Source organism: Castanea sativa, chromosome 7, assembly GCF_040712315.1.
Source record: "Castanea sativa cultivar Marrone di Chiusa Pesio chromosome 7, ASM4071231v1".
NCBI lineage: Eukaryota > Viridiplantae > Streptophyta > Magnoliopsida > Fagales > Fagaceae > Castanea > Castanea sativa.
The window spans coordinates 7327117-7347204 of record NC_134019.1 but is presented as its reverse complement, the minus strand read 5'-3'; the positions used below and the strand labels follow the sequence as shown (position 1 = coordinate 7347204).

At 33.7% G+C, this 20088-nt stretch overlaps 1 protein-coding gene across 2 annotated transcripts; it reads left to right on the top strand.

The window, feature by feature from the left end:
- The first annotated feature begins 1159 nt into the window (after positions 1-1159).
- On the top strand, positions 1160-18508 carry LOC142643337 (choline/ethanolaminephosphotransferase 1-like). 2 transcript variants are annotated; one of them, XM_075817904.1, is made up of 20 exons: positions 1160-1312; positions 1524-1665; positions 2689-2698; positions 2815-2865; positions 5249-5326; positions 7849-7924; positions 8028-8050; positions 8130-8230; positions 8722-8816; positions 9076-9144; positions 10177-10246; positions 13475-13538; positions 13621-13661; positions 13752-13836; positions 15461-15523; positions 16581-16639; positions 16747-16799; positions 17076-17148; positions 17905-17963; positions 18148-18508. In XM_075817904.1, the coding sequence occupies exons 2-19, from the start codon at positions 1529-1531 to the stop codon at positions 17924-17926; spliced, it is 1170 nt and encodes a 389-aa protein (XP_075674019.1). In that variant the 5' UTR covers positions 1160-1312; positions 1524-1528; the 3' UTR covers positions 17927-17963; positions 18148-18508. The 2 variants fall into 2 exon arrangements, with proteins under 2 accessions (XP_075674019.1, XP_075674018.1); XM_075817903.1 differs by lacking the exon at positions 2689-2698.
- Positions 18509-20088: the final 1580 nt, after the last annotated feature.

Below are 20088 nucleotides of genomic sequence, written 5' to 3'. Positions count from 1 at the left end.
GGGGTTGTTGATGACTGTAAGTGGGTCGTGGGTCCGACGGACGAGGGTCCGACGATGGTGGGTCCGACGGTCGAGGGTCTGACAGTGGTGGGTCCGACTGCAAGTGGAGGTTTGCTTTATGGGTCTTGGTGGTCAATGCCATGGTTGGTTGTGTCGTGGGTTGAGGTTGGTGGTGGGTTTGTGGTGCCATGGTTGCTTTTAATGTGATGCACATTACGATGATGTAACATTAAGGTTTTTGATTTATTTATTTTTCTATCATTACGCTAATCTAAAATTACAAAATATATCACATCATCTTAATTTTATCATCTTCCTAAAAAAAAATGTAATGTTATATTCTTATATTAAGATTACATTAATATAATATTACAGTGTAATGTAATATCATGACAAACCACAGTCGTCCAAGGTTTATTAGGGTTAGGTTTCCTTTTTGTCATCCTCCTCTCTTTTTATGAGTTAGCATAACTAATACATACGTTATATTTATATACCGTGTAATACGTGTATAATAATAATAATAATAATAATAATAATAATAATAATAGTAATAATTAAAAAAAAACATGTATTAAACATTTTCTTTATACTTATATAAAAATTAAAAAAAAAACATGTATTAAACATGTAATAATAATAATAATAATAATTAAAAAAAACATGTATTAAACATTTTCTTTATACTTATATAAAATTTTTTTGATCTATTAACAGTTTTCTATAATATTTTTACCAAAAAAAAAAAAACAATTTTCTATAATATTGATTACATAAGATCTTAATCTTTCTTTCTCACACACAAAAATAGATTTATAAAATAAGCAAAAACAAATTAATTTAAATTATAATAACATGAGAAAGTAAATACTTTTATTTGTTAATTTTTTTTTTGAAACATAGTCAAAATTTGAAATTAAATTACTAAATATATAAAACTACTTGAATAATGCCTTTAATTAGTTTTTTATTTTTATTTTTTGAGAAGAAGAATCCCTTAAATTAGTTGATTTTTCGTTTTTGTATATCTTGGAAATGTTTTCATTTATTAAAGAAAAAAAAAAAAAAAAAGGAAAGAAAGGAAAAGAAAAGAAAAGGGAAATGATTTGACTGCAAAAATCACAATATCTGGGCTCTTTCGTCATAAAGCACTACTTTATTCGATCAAAAAAAAAAAAAAAAAAAGCAGATCAAAAAAGAAAAAAAGCCAAATACCGGCAAAAGAGAGAAAGCGAGGCAGAGAGCGAGCAAGAGAGAAGAGTCAGCCGCCACCGCCACCGCCACAATCAGACTGCCGGAACCACCTCAACCGGTAATCTTTTATTTTACATTTTTTGAAATTTGAGCATTAAATATGATTTGATATTGATTGATGAAAGAAACCAATTTGTCAAAATCAAACGCATAGTCTGATTCCGTTGCATGCATATAGATATAACATAAAATTAGTATAAATAAATAAAATTATGATCCAAATAGAAATATTGGTGCTAATTAATTGGCATTTACGTGTTGAGGTTTAGCGGAAATGGGATACATAGGGGCACACGGTGTTGCAGCGCTTCACAGGTACAAGTACAGCGGCGTGGATCACTCGTACGTCGCCAAATATGTGCTTCAACCCTTTTGGTCTCGCTTCGTTCATTTCTTCCCCCTTTGGATGCCGTATGTCTCTTCTTCTTTTTTTCTACACACTATATATATTTTGTTCTTATTTTTTTTTAGTAATGATTATCACGCGCTCCTTATTACACACTTGCCGAACATACATTGCCACATGGACTAAAATCTCACGTTTTTGAAAAAAACGTGATTTCAGTTAAAATTATGAAATCGTGTTCTCAAAACGCTATTTCAAAAGGAGTAATAATAGTTTACACACTCGTCACCGTATACACATTGTCACATGGACTGAAATCGTGTTTTGAAAATGAGTTCCTTATTACACACTCTCATTGTATACGCATTGCCTCATGGATTGAAATCGTGTTTTTTAAAACTAGTTCCTTATTACACACACTCTCACTGAATACACATTGCCACATGTACTGAGATCGTGTTTTTAAAATGAGTTTCTTATTACACATACACATTGTCACATGGACTGAACTCGTGTTTTGAAAATGAGTTCCTTATTACACACTCTCATCATCGTATACACATTGCCACGTGGACTGAAATTGTGTTTTTAAAATGAGTGTCTTTTTACTCACTCTCACTGTATATACATTGCCACATGGAGTGAAATCGTGTTTTTAAAACAAGTTCCTTATTACACACATACTCATTGTATACACATTGCCACGTAGACAGGAATCGTGTTTTTAAAAACGAGTGCTGTTGATTACACACCTCTGTGTGTGTGCCACCTTAGCTGAATACACAATTTTAGTTCAATTGTGAAATTGTGTTTTCAAGACACGATTTCGCTTTTTCAAAATTATAACTGAAATCATGTCTTCAATGCACAATTTTCAAGGCTGTGTGCAGATGCGTACAAACGTTTAACTTCTAAAACTCGATTTCAGGTAAAATTGTGAAATTGTGTTTTTAAGACGTGATTTCAAAAGGGAGTGTGTAATAAGATTTTCTAGTATTTTATTTATTTATTGAGATTACATATGCTGACTTCTTTTCTCTTTTTCTTTGATCTTTGGTGTTGCATTGCATTTCGGGATCATTTGCCAGTCCAAACATGGTATAGTAATCTTCTTTTTCTTTTTGTATTGTTGCATTTGTTTGTAACTTTTACTTTGACGGAATACGCTCATTCCTGTTCAATTCATTGACGGAAAAATCTTTATGTTTTGTCAGATAACACTCATCGGATTCATGTTCTTAGTCATTTCTGCACTGCTTGGCTATGTGAGTGGGTGTTTCTCTATTATCATGTTTTTAATTTTCAAATTTGTCAGATTCTCCTGTTTATAGTTCTAATTTTCTGTGAACAAAAGGTTATTTTTATTTTTCAAGAAGTTAAAAATTTGTGCAAATGAAAATTTACCTCCCTGTGGTTAGGTTTACTACACTTTACTCAACTTTTAAAAAATTACAGTAAACCTCCGTACAATTTGAAATCATTAAATCGATATATTTTGATGAACCCTCAAGTGATATCACATCATCATCAATATCATCTATTTGACACCCTAGTTGTGAACAATCTTTTTTTCTATCTTTTTCCTCAACTATTGTGGTGTTCTTGTGGAGTGGATTAAATTAATGAATTTTTAATGCAAGGTTTGAGGAAAAAGATCGTAGAAAGATTTTGTGCAAGTGTAACATGGTTTCAAGTAGATGATTGGTTAATCAAAATATTTTAGTTTAATCCAAACTAATTTTACATTTTAAGATGCAAAGTACACAATAAATTGTAATTTACCATAAAATTTTGTTGGAAAATATGTGCTAGAATTTCCAGTTAGTGGTGTGTCACTGTGTCTACATCTTTGATATTCTTGGTCACAATTTGTAGCATCTTGTGAGCTTTGTGGAAAACTTAACTATCAAGCTCACCTTTCTTGCACTCCTTTCCTTGCATTTTTTTTCTTCCTTGAACGGGTAAAATATATTCTGGATTAATAATTACGAAGGGAGGGGATCTGCTCTGCTGAAACAGTAGGGAAAATATTACTGAATAGGGGTAACCCAATATGAAAAGTGGAACTTAACACTGAGAGTGTATAGTCTTGTAAAGTATTGTTCATGTCAAAGTCCTTTTTGCCTATAGCTCACGCCAAATTATTTGTCTTAGAATCTTTCACAAGGTTTTAAGTGTCTTAAACCCAAGCCGCAATGCTATGTGGAATATGGACAAGACATGATGTGGGTACAATCAAGTGTTGGTGTGCTTTGTGCCCTAAATGCACGGGTTTTGTATCATGTTATGTAATAACTTAATCTCTATGTTACTTGGAATAAATTTATTGTTGAAATACTGATGCGGGAGGCTCAAAGAGTTACCTGTTTTAATTTTTTATTATTTAACTTTGGAGCTAATTGTATTTAATTAGTATTTAATTAGGTTTGTAATTCAATAATTGGGATTTCATAAGTCAGTTAGGATTAGGTTTTCGTATGTTAGTTAGAATTAGGGTTTGGCCTTCTATATAAGCACAAAAATCTACTACAGTGATGGGGGGATTATTTTGACGAATGAAATTTCTATTGAAATTGTCCCAATGATTTGGTGTCAACTTAAACGAAACCTAGATGGTGTAGGACAATATATGGTGTTTTATTTTTGTCATTTGTTAACTTTTATGCAATTTTCCTAATTTTAGGTGATAAAGTTTTATTACCTTGATTTCATGTGTTTTTAAGAGTTTCCTAGTCAAAGTAGCATCTTATTATGGCAATCTTTCAATTAGGATATGTTAGGAATATTCCTCTTTTAAAATAAGTTTTTTGGAGCCTTAAATTGGCTTGGAGCCTGTAAAACGAAAATAGCAATCTCCTTCAAGTCAAATTGAGTCTTTCTTTATTTGTGGTGGATTCTAGAGTTCTTCCTTGTGGATTCAAGGAGACCCTTATGGATTTAAGAGATTGCATATAGCTAGAATGAGATCTAGTCCTTTCATGCTTTCCATTCTGTGTCACTACATGTTGACTCCTATAAGTTTTCAAAGCAGGTCTAGGTGCCCCTAGGTCCTCAATCTTTATTGGATTTTGTTAACGAATGTCCTAAGGGTAGTGGTTAAGATGCATTTAATGCTTTATAATAAAAAAATTTATACATTTTTCAAAAAATGAAGTCAAACTTTACACATATAACCACAATGAATTTGTGCATGTAAGCCAATGAATCATTAGCACACATTTTATTTTTTTATAAAGAGTGCATTACAGCTCATAATTGATTATTTATTAGCCTTTAACCTGTGCCCTTAGGACACTCGTTAACAAGACCAATCTTTATTATTCATGTTCTTTAATTTTCTTGTTGCATTGTTTTGGTTTGTCACGCATCAAAGTTCTTTGTAAAGAATTTTCCAATGCCCAATTGTCTTAAATAGTCATGTGGCAGCCTCCATTTATGTGCTTTGTGCCCTAAATTGGATCTCCGGTAATTTGACTGAAAAGTTGGTATATATTTCATTAATTTGTTAGATGATGAGTTGCATGAAATATATTGTTTACAAACACACTGATTAGTCTTTCAGATGTTTCCAATTTTTTTAAGAGAAGTGAGATTGTTAGTGTTCCTTCTAACTTCTCTGACTCCTTTATATAAATATTTTTGTTTCAGATATACTCACCTCGCTTAGATTCAGCTCCTCCAAGATGGGTTCATGTTGCCCATGGATTGCTTCTTTTTCTCTATCAGGTCTATATGGATTTTATTCAAGCTGTGTAGTCCAATCATTTTTTTGTGTTTTATTTCTATAGGCATGCTTCTTTGTTGACACCTGAATAGATTAATAAAGTTAAATTACTTATCCAATATTTCATTAATCTTATGTCTTTTACTTTCATGTATAATTTTAGTTTTATGGTTGTGCAGCTGTTTTGCTTTCAATTTATTGTAATTGTTATGTTGTTATTACTTTATCAAGATGCTCTAGAATCTAATGACTTTCAATTAAGTAGGACCAAAACATAGTACATCAAATGTAAGTTTAGTAAAAGTAGATACATAGATGAAGGGGTTGTAGGTTTGATGGTCAAGAGATTTCAAAGAGCGAGAGGTTTTGATATCTTGGATTGATAATTCATAAGATGAGAGATTGAAGAGTATGTGAATCATTGGATAAGAGTAGGGTGGATGAAGTGGAGAAGGGCATCAGGATTATTATGTGATTGTAGAAGAACTATTAAGTTAAAAGATAATTTTTATAAGACAAGCTATTCTCTATGGTATTGATTGTTGGGTTGATAAGAAGTAATATATTCATAAAATGCTGAAATGAAAATGTTAATTGGAAAAACAAGGAATGATAGGGTTCAAAATTAGGAATTTTGCTTAAAGATAGGGATGACCCTCGTTGATAAAAAGATGAGGGAGAGTTGCTTGAGGTAGTTGGTAATATTCAAAGGAGAGTGATTAATGCACCAATGAGAGAGTGGGTTGATTCAAGTTGAGGAAATGAAAAAAGCTAGTGGAAGACCAATAATAAATTAGTAGTAGTAGCAAAAATGGACTTGTCAATTATAAAGTAATAAAGAGTATGACTTAGGAGAAATAGAATGGTGGAAAAGAATACATATGGCCAACCTTGAAGTCTAGAATTGGCTTGTGGATTTTAATCACCTGAACTGAAGATGTCTAGTTAACACGTAATGGCATTGGAAATGATGCCGACCAAGACCGCTTGAGAAGCCAACTGAAGTGTAGCCATTTGTTTTGGTCATTATTGTCTGAGAATCAACTAACGATGTCGTGGGAGGGGCTGTGGCGGCTTTGTCTAGGAGACCAATGTGTGTGTTGGGGGGGGGGGGGAGGGTGTTTAATAAATACCTTTCCAAATTGATCTCCACCTTGGACATGCCATCCTTATTGTCTCCAAATCAGAATTTTCCTTTGTTGATGCAGAGGCTATGAGAGAGAGATACCGAGGAAGACGGATAGACTGGGGGAGAGAGGTAGAGAGGAAGGGAGAGGATAAGGGACGCGTGTCAATAAAAGAAGGGGAAATCTATGCAGTCAATCACATAGTGCCATGTGTATTGATAGGGTTTGTATTCTTTGGGTTGGGTCATTTAGATGAATGAAAACTGACATCTGAACTGATTTGGTTGTGTTTTCATCTCAAAACCCAAATTCAACCAAATGCCATGTTGAAATTGAGCAGATGCTCTTGAGTTGAGTTAGGTGGGATGGTTTTGATGGGTCAATCGGGTTTTTGAACACCCCTAGTTTTTAAACAAGTTGAATGTTGGGGATTGTGTTGTAAGGCTTTAGTCTCCATTAGGTATTATCATATATTGAATGGTTTGAAACCTGTAGTAATTGTGGAAATTTTAGTATGCTGCTGTTAACTATAATATGGACACAATTATTGGCAAATTTAGAAACACTAGGATATGATACAGTGGGGAGATGGAAATTAATTAATTAATATAACTTTTGAAGTATATTTGATGATAGTTTTAGGTTTTAAAAAATAACAATCAACTATTAAAAGTGAGTTTTAATCTTTTTTGGGCTTCTAAACTGCAACCATTTTCAAGCTGTTTTGGCTTCTAATTAATAAATTATTTAAGTTGAGCATATTTTCTAATGATTGTCGAAGGACCAATGCAGTCCTAAGAGCTGGAGTAGGATCAAGCTGTTATGAGAAGCAACATCTGGAAAAATAAAAAAGAACAGAGAGGCGAGATGAACCAAAGGAATAAGACAATGCAGAAGTGGAAGATAACTATGAGAGAGAGAGAGAGAGAGAGAGAGAGAGAGGTGGATTTTCGCAAGTATTCACTAGATACATATAAAAATCCTTTTTTCCGCCCCAATTTTTTAACCTCCTGTGTTCAGATTGTACCCAGTATGTCCATTCTGTATTTTGAACCTTTTTAAAAAATTGCTTGAAAATGTCCTGGACATGCATGCAGCTGTGCCCTCGGGGCAACTGTGTCCAATAAGTGTCTCATGTGAACATTATGGAGAGTTTGCCATATCCATGCTTGCTTGGTCTCTGCGAATAGAAATTTTATTGCAACTTAATTTTTTTCCCTCATTCTAAATCTCAATTCCTGATCAGTAGATAGAATTTTTTCCATGCCCTTTTCAATGTCTTTTATACTGATTATTTATCAATATTCTCATATTGGCATGCCCTTCTCTTTCCCCTTCCTTTTTTTAATTATTCTTTTTACCACTTTTCTTTCTAAACTTTCACTACTTGTATTTAGACCTTTGATGCTGTTGATGGGAAGCAAGCAAGACGGACAAATTCCTCCAGTCCATTAGGGGAGCTTTTTGACCATGGTGATATACCATTGTCACGTATATTGTCTTTCTTTTCATTTTTTCCATAGTTTAAGTGTTAATATTGATAAATAATATTCTTGCCTTTTTCAATATATTGCAGGATGCGATGCTATTGCTTGTGCGGTATGTATCATCATATTTGGTTGTCATTTTATAGCCCTTGGAAATTCTTCACCTTTATCATTTTCTTTCTCAAATATAGTTAGAAGCATTGGCTTTTGGGAGCACTTCTATGTGTGGAAGAGATACTTTCTGGTTCTGGGTAATTTCAGCTGTTCCATTTTATGGCGCAACATGGGAAAGGTAAGTTGTCTTATTGATACCCTTTCATTAATTATACATGTTATCCATTATGTTAGTTCCCATCTTTATGGATCTGCTAACTATAATAGTATTTTTTTTTTTTTACATTTCTATCAATAAGAAGAAAAACATTGTTGTATACATTTGAATGCTATAAATTAATAATTTTCTTCCATGCTCCCATTTTCTGGGGGTCATAGCTGCGGGCTTTGGAGGGTTTTTTTTTTTTTTGGGGGGGGGGGGGGGGGAAGGGGGGTGGGATATATTAAAATCCTTCTTGTTATTTAATCTTTGTCCCTGTATGATGATTACCGATCTGTTTGTGTTTCTTGACTTCAATGCATCCGTCTTTTGAAAATTGAATTATTGAAATTATTATTTAAAACTATGCTTTCCAGGACAGGTATTGTCACTGTTCAAATATGTTCATTCCAGTATTCCAATGACCGTTGGATCTTTTATCAGCTGTATTGATATTTGATTTGATACAGCTATTTCACCAATACCCTTATTCTTCCGGCTATCAATGGGCCTACTGAAGGTCTTATGTTGATATATTTCGCTCATTTCTTCACAGCTATTGTAGGTATGCTCCTGCCACCAGTGTGCCTTCAACCCCCCTCCCCCTCCCCCTTTAAGTAATGTGCTTTTCTGCACTTTCAATCAATATTCTGAAACTTCATGTAATATCCAATACAATATAATTTTCTTTAAGGGTTGCCTTTATATTTTTTGTTCTCCATTAAGCTTCCGAGCTCATGAAAGTTTGGAAGATCTCAGACTTCTCTGCTAAGAAATAGGGCCTGTGAATCATTTGATTTATACTTAGTTCTTAACTTCTCCAGGTGCTGAGTGGTGGGCTCAACAGTTTGGAAAGTCTATACCCTTCTTAAGTTGGGTGCCATTCCTTCATGGTAAGACTATTCTTTTTAAGGCCGACAACCTACAACACATTATTTTGGATCTGGAAAAACCATATGAAAACTATGCTCAATGTTATGCATAATATATTTTAATGGTTTTACAATATTCAGAGCCAGCAGAATGTTTTTATTACGAGAGATCTTATTTGGGGCTTGTTCACAGAATGCTGTTTCTGTTTGTATTTGATTGTGTCCTCCTTTAGCCGTCTCATTCTTATAGACTCTGAATTAAATGATCTGTAAGTCTTTTAGATTACAGCAGTGTTCATAAAGTTTTTGGTGAAGTCACGGGGGAATGTGATTCAAGGGTAATATTTGAAGTTTCTATACGTAATTACCCTATGTCTGTAAGCAATGTCATTTAGGTGGTTTTAACTTGCTAAGTGTTGTAATTAGTATAAGTTGGCCAAAATATTTTATTTTATTTTTCTTATGTGACCTTCACTGGAAACTGTAGTGAAAATGCATTACATTCCATTCCATTTTTTCCTCTTCTATTGACATTGGTTCTGTGTAGTCAAAGGGTCATCTTTGTTGGTATGGCACATTCTACCTTTTCATTATGGCATTTGTTTCAATGCTTTTAGGATTTGAACATTTCATCTATGGATCCTAATTTGGTAATATATGCACACGAATTCATCATTATTTTCATTTTATTACTTTTCTTGGTGTCCTTCCCAATTGTGTACTGTTTCCATCCTGCATTTTTCTTTCATATGTTCCTTCTTTGATATGGCGGCTGTTTGCTGGTAAGTCAGAATTTATTTTTTCTTTTTAAGACACCATAACTTAAGTGGTACTTCTGTAGGAAGAGTTTGTACTAGGCATTTCATATGAAATGCCTAGTACAACCACTGCTTAAATTAGCAATTTATACTTCCTTTTACCTGTTTTTCACCTTCTCACTTTTACATTGCGCTCTTTTTCTTCCCTGCTTGATAATTGTGAATAAACTCTTGAATCCCTTTTCCAATTGTTTGAAATGTAATGTTTTCAGTTTTATTTATTTATTTTCTCCAGAAATTCCCACATCCAGAGCTGTGTTGTTTCTGATGATTGCTTTTGCTGTTATACCAACAATTACTTTCAAGTATGTACTTCTCCTTACCCTAAATTGCATGATTTTCTGACTTTTGACGCATCTTATATGACTTCTTCAACATTGATGTAAACCGTTTTAGATGGACTGTTTCATATGCAACTTCAAGTGCTTTCCCATTCTATGACAGTATAGGAATAACAAAGAAACAAGAAGGCACATGATATTAATTTAACCTTGTCTTATTTTTTGAAAAAAAAAATAGAGAGAATTGAAATAAATACAAAGGCACAAATGGAAATGTTGTGGATCTTAAGCTAGCAAGTGACTAAAGGTTAAAGTTTCAGCGAACAACTGATTAGATGTGAAATGACGGGGATCATCATTTATACTGTTTAAATACACACTGCCCGTCGCACTGTGGGAGCTAGCCATGCCCAAAGTTGTTACCTTAGCCATGTTGAGGTGGGTGTTGAAGGCAGGGCTAGTGACTCAGGGAAGCTTAAATAGATTAAAGTTTGAGCACTTCTTTTTTTTTTGGTTTTTCCTTTCTCTCTGTTATGTTGACCTATGGATATTAGAATGACATTTCCATGATATCAAATTGCTGTGTAGTTGTTTCACAATGGGACGTGTATGCATATCTGTGTATTTGTGCAAGGCCTTCATTACATATTGCAACCAAGTGTGAATTTACACAAATTTTAAAATAAATTAATTGTGCATGTGTATCTGTATCCATTAGTGTTGATGTTAAAGAGTTCAAAGGATTTCTGTTATTGTGTCTTGTGTTGTGGGCTTAGGCATGCTTAGTGCTTAAAGCTCTCAGCCCCGAGGTTTAAGTGCTTTATTTTGCTGAAGCAAAGCTCCCTTAATGAAGCGTGACTTAGAAGCACTTTTCTGTATCTTTTTGAAGCACAAAGCATGTTTAGGTGCACACTTTTATTTTATTGCTAAAAAAGATACGAATCTTTAAAATTAAGTGCTTGATCTTGAAGTAAATGACATGAACCATTGATTTTTTATACAAACATGATTCTTAAGGTGTTGTACTACAAATATGAAAAAGATTAAAAAAAAAATAACACTAAGCATAAACTACAAAAAAAAAAAAAATCAAATATATATTATATTAAAAAGACATGAACAAGGAATTTATTGTTATTGTGCTTCTTGGTCTTTGCCTTTTGGACACATTTAGATTGAATCATGTACTTCATTTTGATAGTAACTATCAAAGTTATGTCCTTTTATAAAGCATAAGAGAAATAATAATTATTATCAGTCATGTACTTTTATAAAGCATAAGGGGATTCTAAAAAATGTTATGAGTAAACTTTATATGAATAGATTATTATTATATTATATATTGTCAATTGTTTTCAAATTTTATATATAAAATTTTAAGAAATTTAATAACATATTTAAAATTTGAAGAAACTTTGTACAAGTGCATTATCCTTTTGAGCCAATAGGCAAACTATGTTATTATTTTGAGCTTATAATTTTTTTTTGTTATATATCATAAATATTTTTATTAGAGGTTATTATACATTTTTATATGAAAATATATGCTTTACTTCAATCAGTTGTGGGCTTGTATGTTGGGAATTTGAATGCTTTGGCTCGTACTTGCAAGGTGGGTACTCTGCCTATGAGAAATTTGGGCATGCCTCTCGAGGCACATTATAAGGATTCGTCGATAAGGAATCCTATTATAGAAAAGATGGAGAAAAGGCTGTCTGGTTGGAAACAAATTTATTTGTCGAAAGGTGGCAGGCTTACTTTGTTAAAAAGAACTTCCTAAGCCTTCCCACCTACTTTTTATCTTTGTTTACTATCCCTCAGGCTGTCCTTTTTATCTTTGTTTACTATCTCTCAGGCTGTGGCAGCTAGAATAGAAAGGATTCAGAGAAATTTCCTTTGGAGGGCCTCAGAGAATGTTTTTAAATATCTTTTTGTTGCTTGGGATAAGGTCTGTTTGCCAGTTGAGTGTGGTGGTTTGGGGATAAGGAGGATTGGGTTGTTTAACACGGCATTGCCTGGGAAGTGGTTATGGCATTTTGGGAAAGAAAGTAATAGATTATGGCGTCAGGTTATAGCAGCCAAATATGGTGAGGCGAGAGGAGGCTGGTGCACTAGAGGGGTAAGAGGTTCTCACGGGTGTGGTATGTGGAGGAGTATTAAAGAAGGAACAGAGAAGTTCTTTAGTTAGATTTTGTATAATGTGGGGGAGGGTTGCCGTGTTAGTTTTTGGCATGATCCATGGAGTGGGCCTATTCCTTTGAAGGAACTCTTTTCTGCTATATTTGCTTGCTCTCTATCTAAAGAAGCATGGGTTTCTGACTTAGTAGTATCTACTTTAGAAGGAGGTAGGAGTTGGAATTTACTTTTCCGTCATGGCCCTTAGGATTGGGAGGCAACCACTGTTTATTCCTTTTTTTAAGCTTATTTATTCCTCTATGCCGAGGGGTGAGGGGGATGATCACCTGGTCTAGAGATTGCCTACGTCTGGGGTATTTGATGTGCGCTCCTTTTAGAAGTTGTTATCTGGTCCTAACACTGATGTTTTTCCTTGGGAGTGCATTTGGAGTGCAAAGATGCCTAAACGGGTGTTTTTCTTTTTATGGAGAGTAGTTAATGATGGGATACTCACCATTGATAATCTTGTTAAGAGAGGTCATTCTTTGGTTAATAGGTGTTGTTTATGCTACTGCGACGGGGAATTAGTGGATCATTCTTCATTATAAGTTTTCTCACACCTTATGGTGTGAAGCTTTTGTAGTGTTTGGGATCCAGTGGGTAATGCCGACGTCAACTAGCTCTTTTCTTTACCTGGAGAAACTGGTTTGGAAAGCATCTTTCAACCATTTGGAATATGGTCCTAGCATGTTTAATGTGGTTAGTTTGGCAAGAATGCAATACCCGCATTTTTGAAGACAAGGAGAGAACATTAGATCATTTAAAATCTCTCCTCTTTGGTGCTCGGTTTCATTGGGCTCGTATTTGGGGGTGTACGAATTGTATTTCTTTATCTGAATTCTTAGTCTCTATTTCCTTTAGTTCTTGATTATATTGTATTTGTTTCTTGTTCAGAGTGTTCACCATCGTGAACATGATGTTCAATTTTTTTCAATAAAAGTCTTATTACCTCAAAAAAAAAAAAAAGTGGATTTGACGCCTTTACCTACACCATTACTGTTGGCTCACATGTTTTACTTGATGATTTTTTTTGATAAAGGGCAGCTAAGATCTCCCTTGTTTTGTGTTTATTTGCAGCATACAGAATGTTTATAAGGTAGTTCAAGCAAGAAAAGGAAGCATGCTTTTGGCATTAGCAATGGTAATACTGTTACCTTTTGGATACATATCTTTTTCGTTGCTCATAGGAGATGTGATATTATTTTCTTGTTGTTTCTCATCAGCTTTACCCTTTTGCTGTACTCTTGGGAGGAGTGCTAGTTTGGTATGATTCAAACCTGTTATATGTTATTTCTACATGTTTTTCTTTAAAACGTGCATATGGGTTAACATACTGGCATTATTTTAAATGCAGGGACTATTTGTCTCCATCTGACATAATGGCGAACTATCCGCATTTAGTTGTATTGGGAACTGGACTTGCCTTTGGTTTTCTTGTGGTAAGATATTAAAATTGCTGTTATTATGTATTCTTTAAATTTTTTTGATTTTCAGTTTTGCTGTTCTGTGGTCACTAGCAAATATATTTTACTTATTTGTGACAGGCTAAGATAAATTGGAATTTTCTGTTTAATAATTAAAAGATAAATTTATAGAGATGAGAACATTATCATGCTGGAAGTATACTAGAGCAACACCTAATGAATGCAAGAACCTTCCAGATTTCACTCTTATACCCAGATTGCACTTCCTTTGCCAACAAACCAAAAGTTTACAACTGTCTTAGGCTTCACCCATTTAACCCCATAAGAAGAAAATGCGAGTGCTCTTGTACCCAGATTGCACTTCCTTTGTTGTTGCATGATGGACAGCATAGGAAATTAAATTGATTGTATAGATTCGGACAGAATCAGGATTTGACTTGAACATGTTTTCTGGTGCTGTATCTTTGGCTTAACAAATAAATCTGCTATAAATAAGTTATGTATTTGAGCCTTTTGTAAATTTGGCAATGTTTGTTGATCCCCATTTGAAAACTGAGTGGAACTAAGAGGACCCTGCTTTGATTTAGGTAGTCAAGGTTTTGTTGATCCCTGTTTGAAAGCTGGTGGTCAAGGTTTTGTGGTTATGGTAGTAGCTGCATCATAGTGCAACTTGATTTCAATATTTGCCATATTATATCTTATTTGTGTAGCTATGGGAAGGACATGATCATATGAAAGCAGCTATTTAGATTCCAAAACAACTAAGAACTGATGCTACATCAAGAATGTGTACCATCTTGCGCAGTATTTTTCTAGAAATATGATAATTAAAATTTTTAATAGTGCAATAGTAATTTTGGTAGCCTTTGTGTGCCAATATAAGGTTGTAGTTTTGGTGCAACTTTGTAGATGAATTTTTTGCAGGTTGGTTACTGCTTAATTTGCAAATTGATAATTTTTATGTCCATGTAATTTCATGTTTTTCTTTAGTTGCTATGGTAGTCACTACGACATTCAATAATCAGTTGTATAGATTGCCAAAGAACTGTAGGTTGACTTGCACAAGATACATGGTGTTTTGTTATTGGTTAGAGATAAAGTCCTTAAGAGTACTTATCAAAAAGAAATAAAGTCTATAGAGAATTGCTGTGTTTGCATGATTTGTGATTATGTTAACCTTTTTTCTTTCTCATACTAATTTTTGGTAATAAACTGTAGAAAGAGCTTACTATAGTCAATGGGTTTTAGAACCCTAATGGTGTATAATTGACTCTGCAAGGTGCCGTAATTAGTTGTGGTTTAAAGATCAAGCTTGTTTTTATGGTTTGTGGCATTCTGACCTGGTACAATGTATCTCTGGCTTGTATTTTGGGCTGTCCTGTAGATTTCCTCTGGAAGCCACAGCATACGATTGACAATATTAAAAAATAGGATAAATAAATAATTCACACATATACATGGTCATTTATTTTCTGGCCTTGTTCTCTGGTGTTGTAATGTCTGCACAATGTTTGATTTTTCCTTCTTATAGCTACCTTTTGCTGTATAAGTTTTTTAATTTTTTCCACTGAGCACTACAGTTTTAGACAGTCAAATTCTTTATCATTGAATTGTTGCTGAATTGCATCTGCTTTTGCAGGGAAGGATGATCCTCGCTCATTTGTGTGATGAACCAAAGGGCTTGAAAACTAATATGTGCATAGTATGTTGCTTTCTCATACCAAACCACTTTGAAATTAGTTGGTAAATGGTAACCTAGAATTTGGTTATGGTTGTGGCTTTTTTTTTTTGGCTGTGTTGTTTCTGAATATGTTGCCTATCTGTCTCTTTCCACCATAACTGGTTTTTGAACTACTCAAATGTTTAAAGTAAGCCGAGAATGAAAACTCAAAATAGTATACTTTTTGCTAAATATTTTATTCAAAGATAAGTCGGGTTCTCCTTTACTTTTCAGTGGTGCACATAAGGTCCCATTTTCATGAAAAACCAAAAATGGGAAATTGGTATTATTCTACTGGTTGTTAGGGTTGACATTTCTTCTAACATCAGTCAGCTTTATTGCTTGTGAGCTTGACATGAGATAAGTGTTGCTTCTTTGGCCAGCCTCTCTGCTGGAAACTAGAAATTTGAGAATTAAAAAGGGCATGCCAGTTTCTGTCATGTTAATAACTGCTAAGTAGGAAGAACAGACATAAAAAAAAGGTCTGCGTGTCATGTCAGACACAGGCATGCCTGGGACATGGCTGTATGCATGTCTGTAAGGTATCTGGCCCAAAATAATAATTTTTTATTATTTATTTTTAATTTCAAACATGGTGGGGACACAAGTGTGACACGGATGAACAAAAAAATTAAAAAAGAGCACCGATTTGCTTTCTTGACACAATAATGATTGTAGATTTATAGACTACATGACTTAAAAAAACTCTCTTTCTCAATCTGCGTTGCACCATTAGCCATCGACATGCTCTTTCACTATCAGATCAGGGACCAAACAGCCCATTTGCACCTCCTTGGCAACCCTCACTGTCAGATTGGTAACCCATCCGGCAACTTGATCTGATTTCTAGAAGCTTTGCTGCAACAGTTAGCTCCTCTTGCCTGCCCCTGTTGTGCTTCCTTTGTGGGATTTTTTTTTACTAGAGTGTTGTAGAACTCTGAGTGATGGAAACGGGTCCGATGGGGTTTAAACAATTATTTTAATGGTTATAAAATTAGAAAAAGCAATTGCAATTCACAATCTCTATTATTTTGTGCAGTCACTACTGTATCTCCCTTTCGCCATTGCAAATGCACTCACAGCCAGACTAAATGATGGGTATGTTGTAATTTGATTTTTGTGTGCTGAATAATGGACTTACCATTCTATTCTCAATGTTTGTGGTTCTATTTCACTCATCAACCTCTGGTCATCTTTTGTGGCAGAGTCCCTTTAGTCGATGAGAGGTTGGTCCTTCTTCTTTACTGCGCATTCTCAGGTATGGTGACCTTTACCCTTTCCTTAAAAAAATGCATTTGGTCAACTGTCATAAATTACTTATTTTTTCACATTTTTACAGACTCCTATATCCAATTATTTGCTTGAAATAGGTCTAGGTGGAGCCTAGTATGTGGAAAGAAAACATATTTAGGTCTTTACTGCTGCAGTTGCTACTTGGGAATATTGTCTAGATTTTACTATTGATTAGAGATGTAATATTGTGATTTTATGATCTTTCTGTTCTGTGCCTGACATCTTCTTTTACTGAACTCAGTGGTACTGTATTTGCACTTTGCCACATCCGTCATTCATGAAATCACAACTGCATTGGGAATTTATTGCTTCAGGTGAGACTACCATCAAAAACCTTGTAAAACTTCACATTTCCTTTTTGCCCGACTTGGTTCAAATCAGGTTTAGATTGTATGTGGGTTTTTTGGCTATAAAATCAGTTGTGACTTTGCCAAATCGGGCATATTTAAGCTTATTTGTTCAAATTATATTGAAATTTATAATAGGTTTCGTTTTTTACATTTTTATTTGGTGGATATGATACTTGTGTTAGTCCAAAAAATGGTTTTAGTCAACTCCAGCTGGCTGTTTATTCAGAATGTAACATACTTGCTCACAAGTCATTACAAACCCACATACTAGTATTTGTTTCCTCCAATATTCCCTTGGTTTCTTGTAAAGAAAATATTAAAGGTACTACAAATTTTACTATATAAAACTTATAAACTAATATGGCAATAAATGTGGATTAGTTGGCTTCAATCACCTCATAAATGAATATTTGAATTGTCTTTTTTATGATTGGTGACTCATCAGTTTGTAAGTTAAATGCAGTAAAACTTGTAGACTGTAGCACTATTCTTCTTGTAAATGAACCCAAAGTACGTTCAACTAGGTTGAATCTTTTTTTCTTTTTCTTTTTTAATTTATAAAAACAACCATTTTACATGTAATTTAGTTAGCAATTTAATTGTAATTTATAATAGCACAATATAATGAATACTGCAGTATTATGGTTTCAGATATTTCCCTGTTATAATAGCTTTACATGAAGTATAACCTTTGTATATGTTTTTCTTTGTCAATTACAGGATAACTAGGAAAGAAGCCTGAACTTTGCCAGTGTTTCTTTTGGGCTTATCTTTCCCAGGTTCACCCATCTTTCTTGAGACTTGCCCAACTTTTTCCCCCCTACAGATTTCAATTTTATGATCAATAGTTGGGTCCCTGCTTCCTAGCATTTATACCAAACATTTTGTAGTGCTGATTTTGTTTGGTGCTTTTGTATCTGCATGTTCTCTTCTGCTCATTCTGACCTTCCTTTTGCCTTCCAGCTATGAATTGCAGAGTGATGCAGCTATGCTGAGGTTTTGGTGGGTTTTTTAAATTTTTTTTTTTTTTAATAGGACATTGATGACATGGTTGCTAATGGGTTTTAGTGTTCGAGGTCCAATTTGATCATCCTTACCTTTGCAATAGAATTTATTTAGATTTGTAAACTCGTTTCATGTAATACAAACAAGTGTAACACTAGTGTGCGTGTGCGTGTGTTTTTTCTTTTCTTTCAGAATCATGTATAACACTGGTTAGTAGTAATCCGTAACCCATGCAATGTCTCTTTTTTTTATTTTATTAAATATGTAATTTGATAATTGTAGCAATGTTCTGAATACCATTCCGGCATTTTGGTACCAATTCTGGTTTGTGATGGAATTTTTTTTTTTTTTTTTTTGATACCGACCTATTTTGGCATATCATTTTGGGATGTGTGTGTGTATATATAAATAAATTAGTGCTATAATAATGGTAAGAACAATAATAAAAAAAATTACTTATTATTATTAAGCTAAAATAGTCAAACAGTTCATCTAATTCAAGGTTTAAAAGTGAAAAAAAAATCTCGTACTTTTGTAAATAAGCAAGTATAATCTGGTGTAGGGAAGGGGTAATTACATTGTGCAATAGCTCCGGATCCAAATCCACATGACTGCTAAAAGCCACAAAATAAGGAAAAGGCAGTAGAAAAAATAAATTTAAAAAAAAAAACAACTACTAGTACTGATGCTTAGCAAAATAGAAAAAGAACTCAATTTTACATAAATCATTCGCATCAACTAATTTAAAGATGAGTAAATTTGTTAAGTAGTTACAATAACCGGATAACCGTGGCTATGTATTTTATTTTTTTTTAATCATTTCCCATTTCTCTCTCTTGGTTGATAAAAAATATAATATTTTTATAAAATGTAGTTAATATGATATGAAATATTTTAAAAAGTAATCAAATAATGTTCTTTATTCCACCTCTCATTAAAATGATAGTATTTCTTTCTTTCTTTTTTTTCTTTTTTCCTACGCATTCTCCATTCTCAACTCTCACCTCTCTCTGATTCTCAAAAAAAAAACTTTCAACCCTCACCTCTCTCTCATTCAAAAAAAAGAAAAACACAATCTCTCACCTGGAAACAGAAACTCTCACTTGAGCTGCTGTCCTTCACTATCATCAAACAAAACCCACATCGAAAGAACACTAAGGTGTTGATGGAAGGGAATGCGGCTGAATTAACTGAGTGAAGAGGACTGAAAATGTGGAGAGGTTAATTGAATAATGGATGGTTAGGATTTTAAATGGTAGATGGAATATTCTATGGAATCTTTTAAGGAATGGTCTAGATTGTCTTTGTGTGGAACGGGACCCAGCTGGATTATTATTATTCTTATTATTATTTTTTTTTTCCCTTTTTGGAGTTATCATCTAGTAGACAGCAATTACATTTTACAACGTTTGTGATGGTTGTGGTTGTGGTGCGGTTGCGGTTGCAATTGCAGTGGCGGTGGAGGTGGTGGTGGTTGCAAAGGCAGTGGTAAGGGCGGTTGTGGTTGCGGTGGTTGTGATTGTTGTTTATTATAATTGATATATTATTTTATTATAGTAGATATATTATTTTATGAATAATGTCAGAGATACAAACTATTTTGTAAAATTTTTTATAAACTGTTGATGTGGTGAATGATTATTGGTAAATGGAAAAGTGATATTAATGGTAGGCGTAGATAAAAACCAACAAAAGGTGGGTCACATCAACATTTTGTAAAACTGTTGTAAAATAGTTTATGGCTGTAGCGTTACTCTTATTTTATTGGAGTAGATATATTATTTTATTCTGTTGTTTATATTATTTTATTATGTTGAAAGCTAAAATAAAACCACCGATATAAGATGTTTTATATAGTGAGAAGGTAAAATAGATAAAGTAGCTTTTTATGGTGCCAAA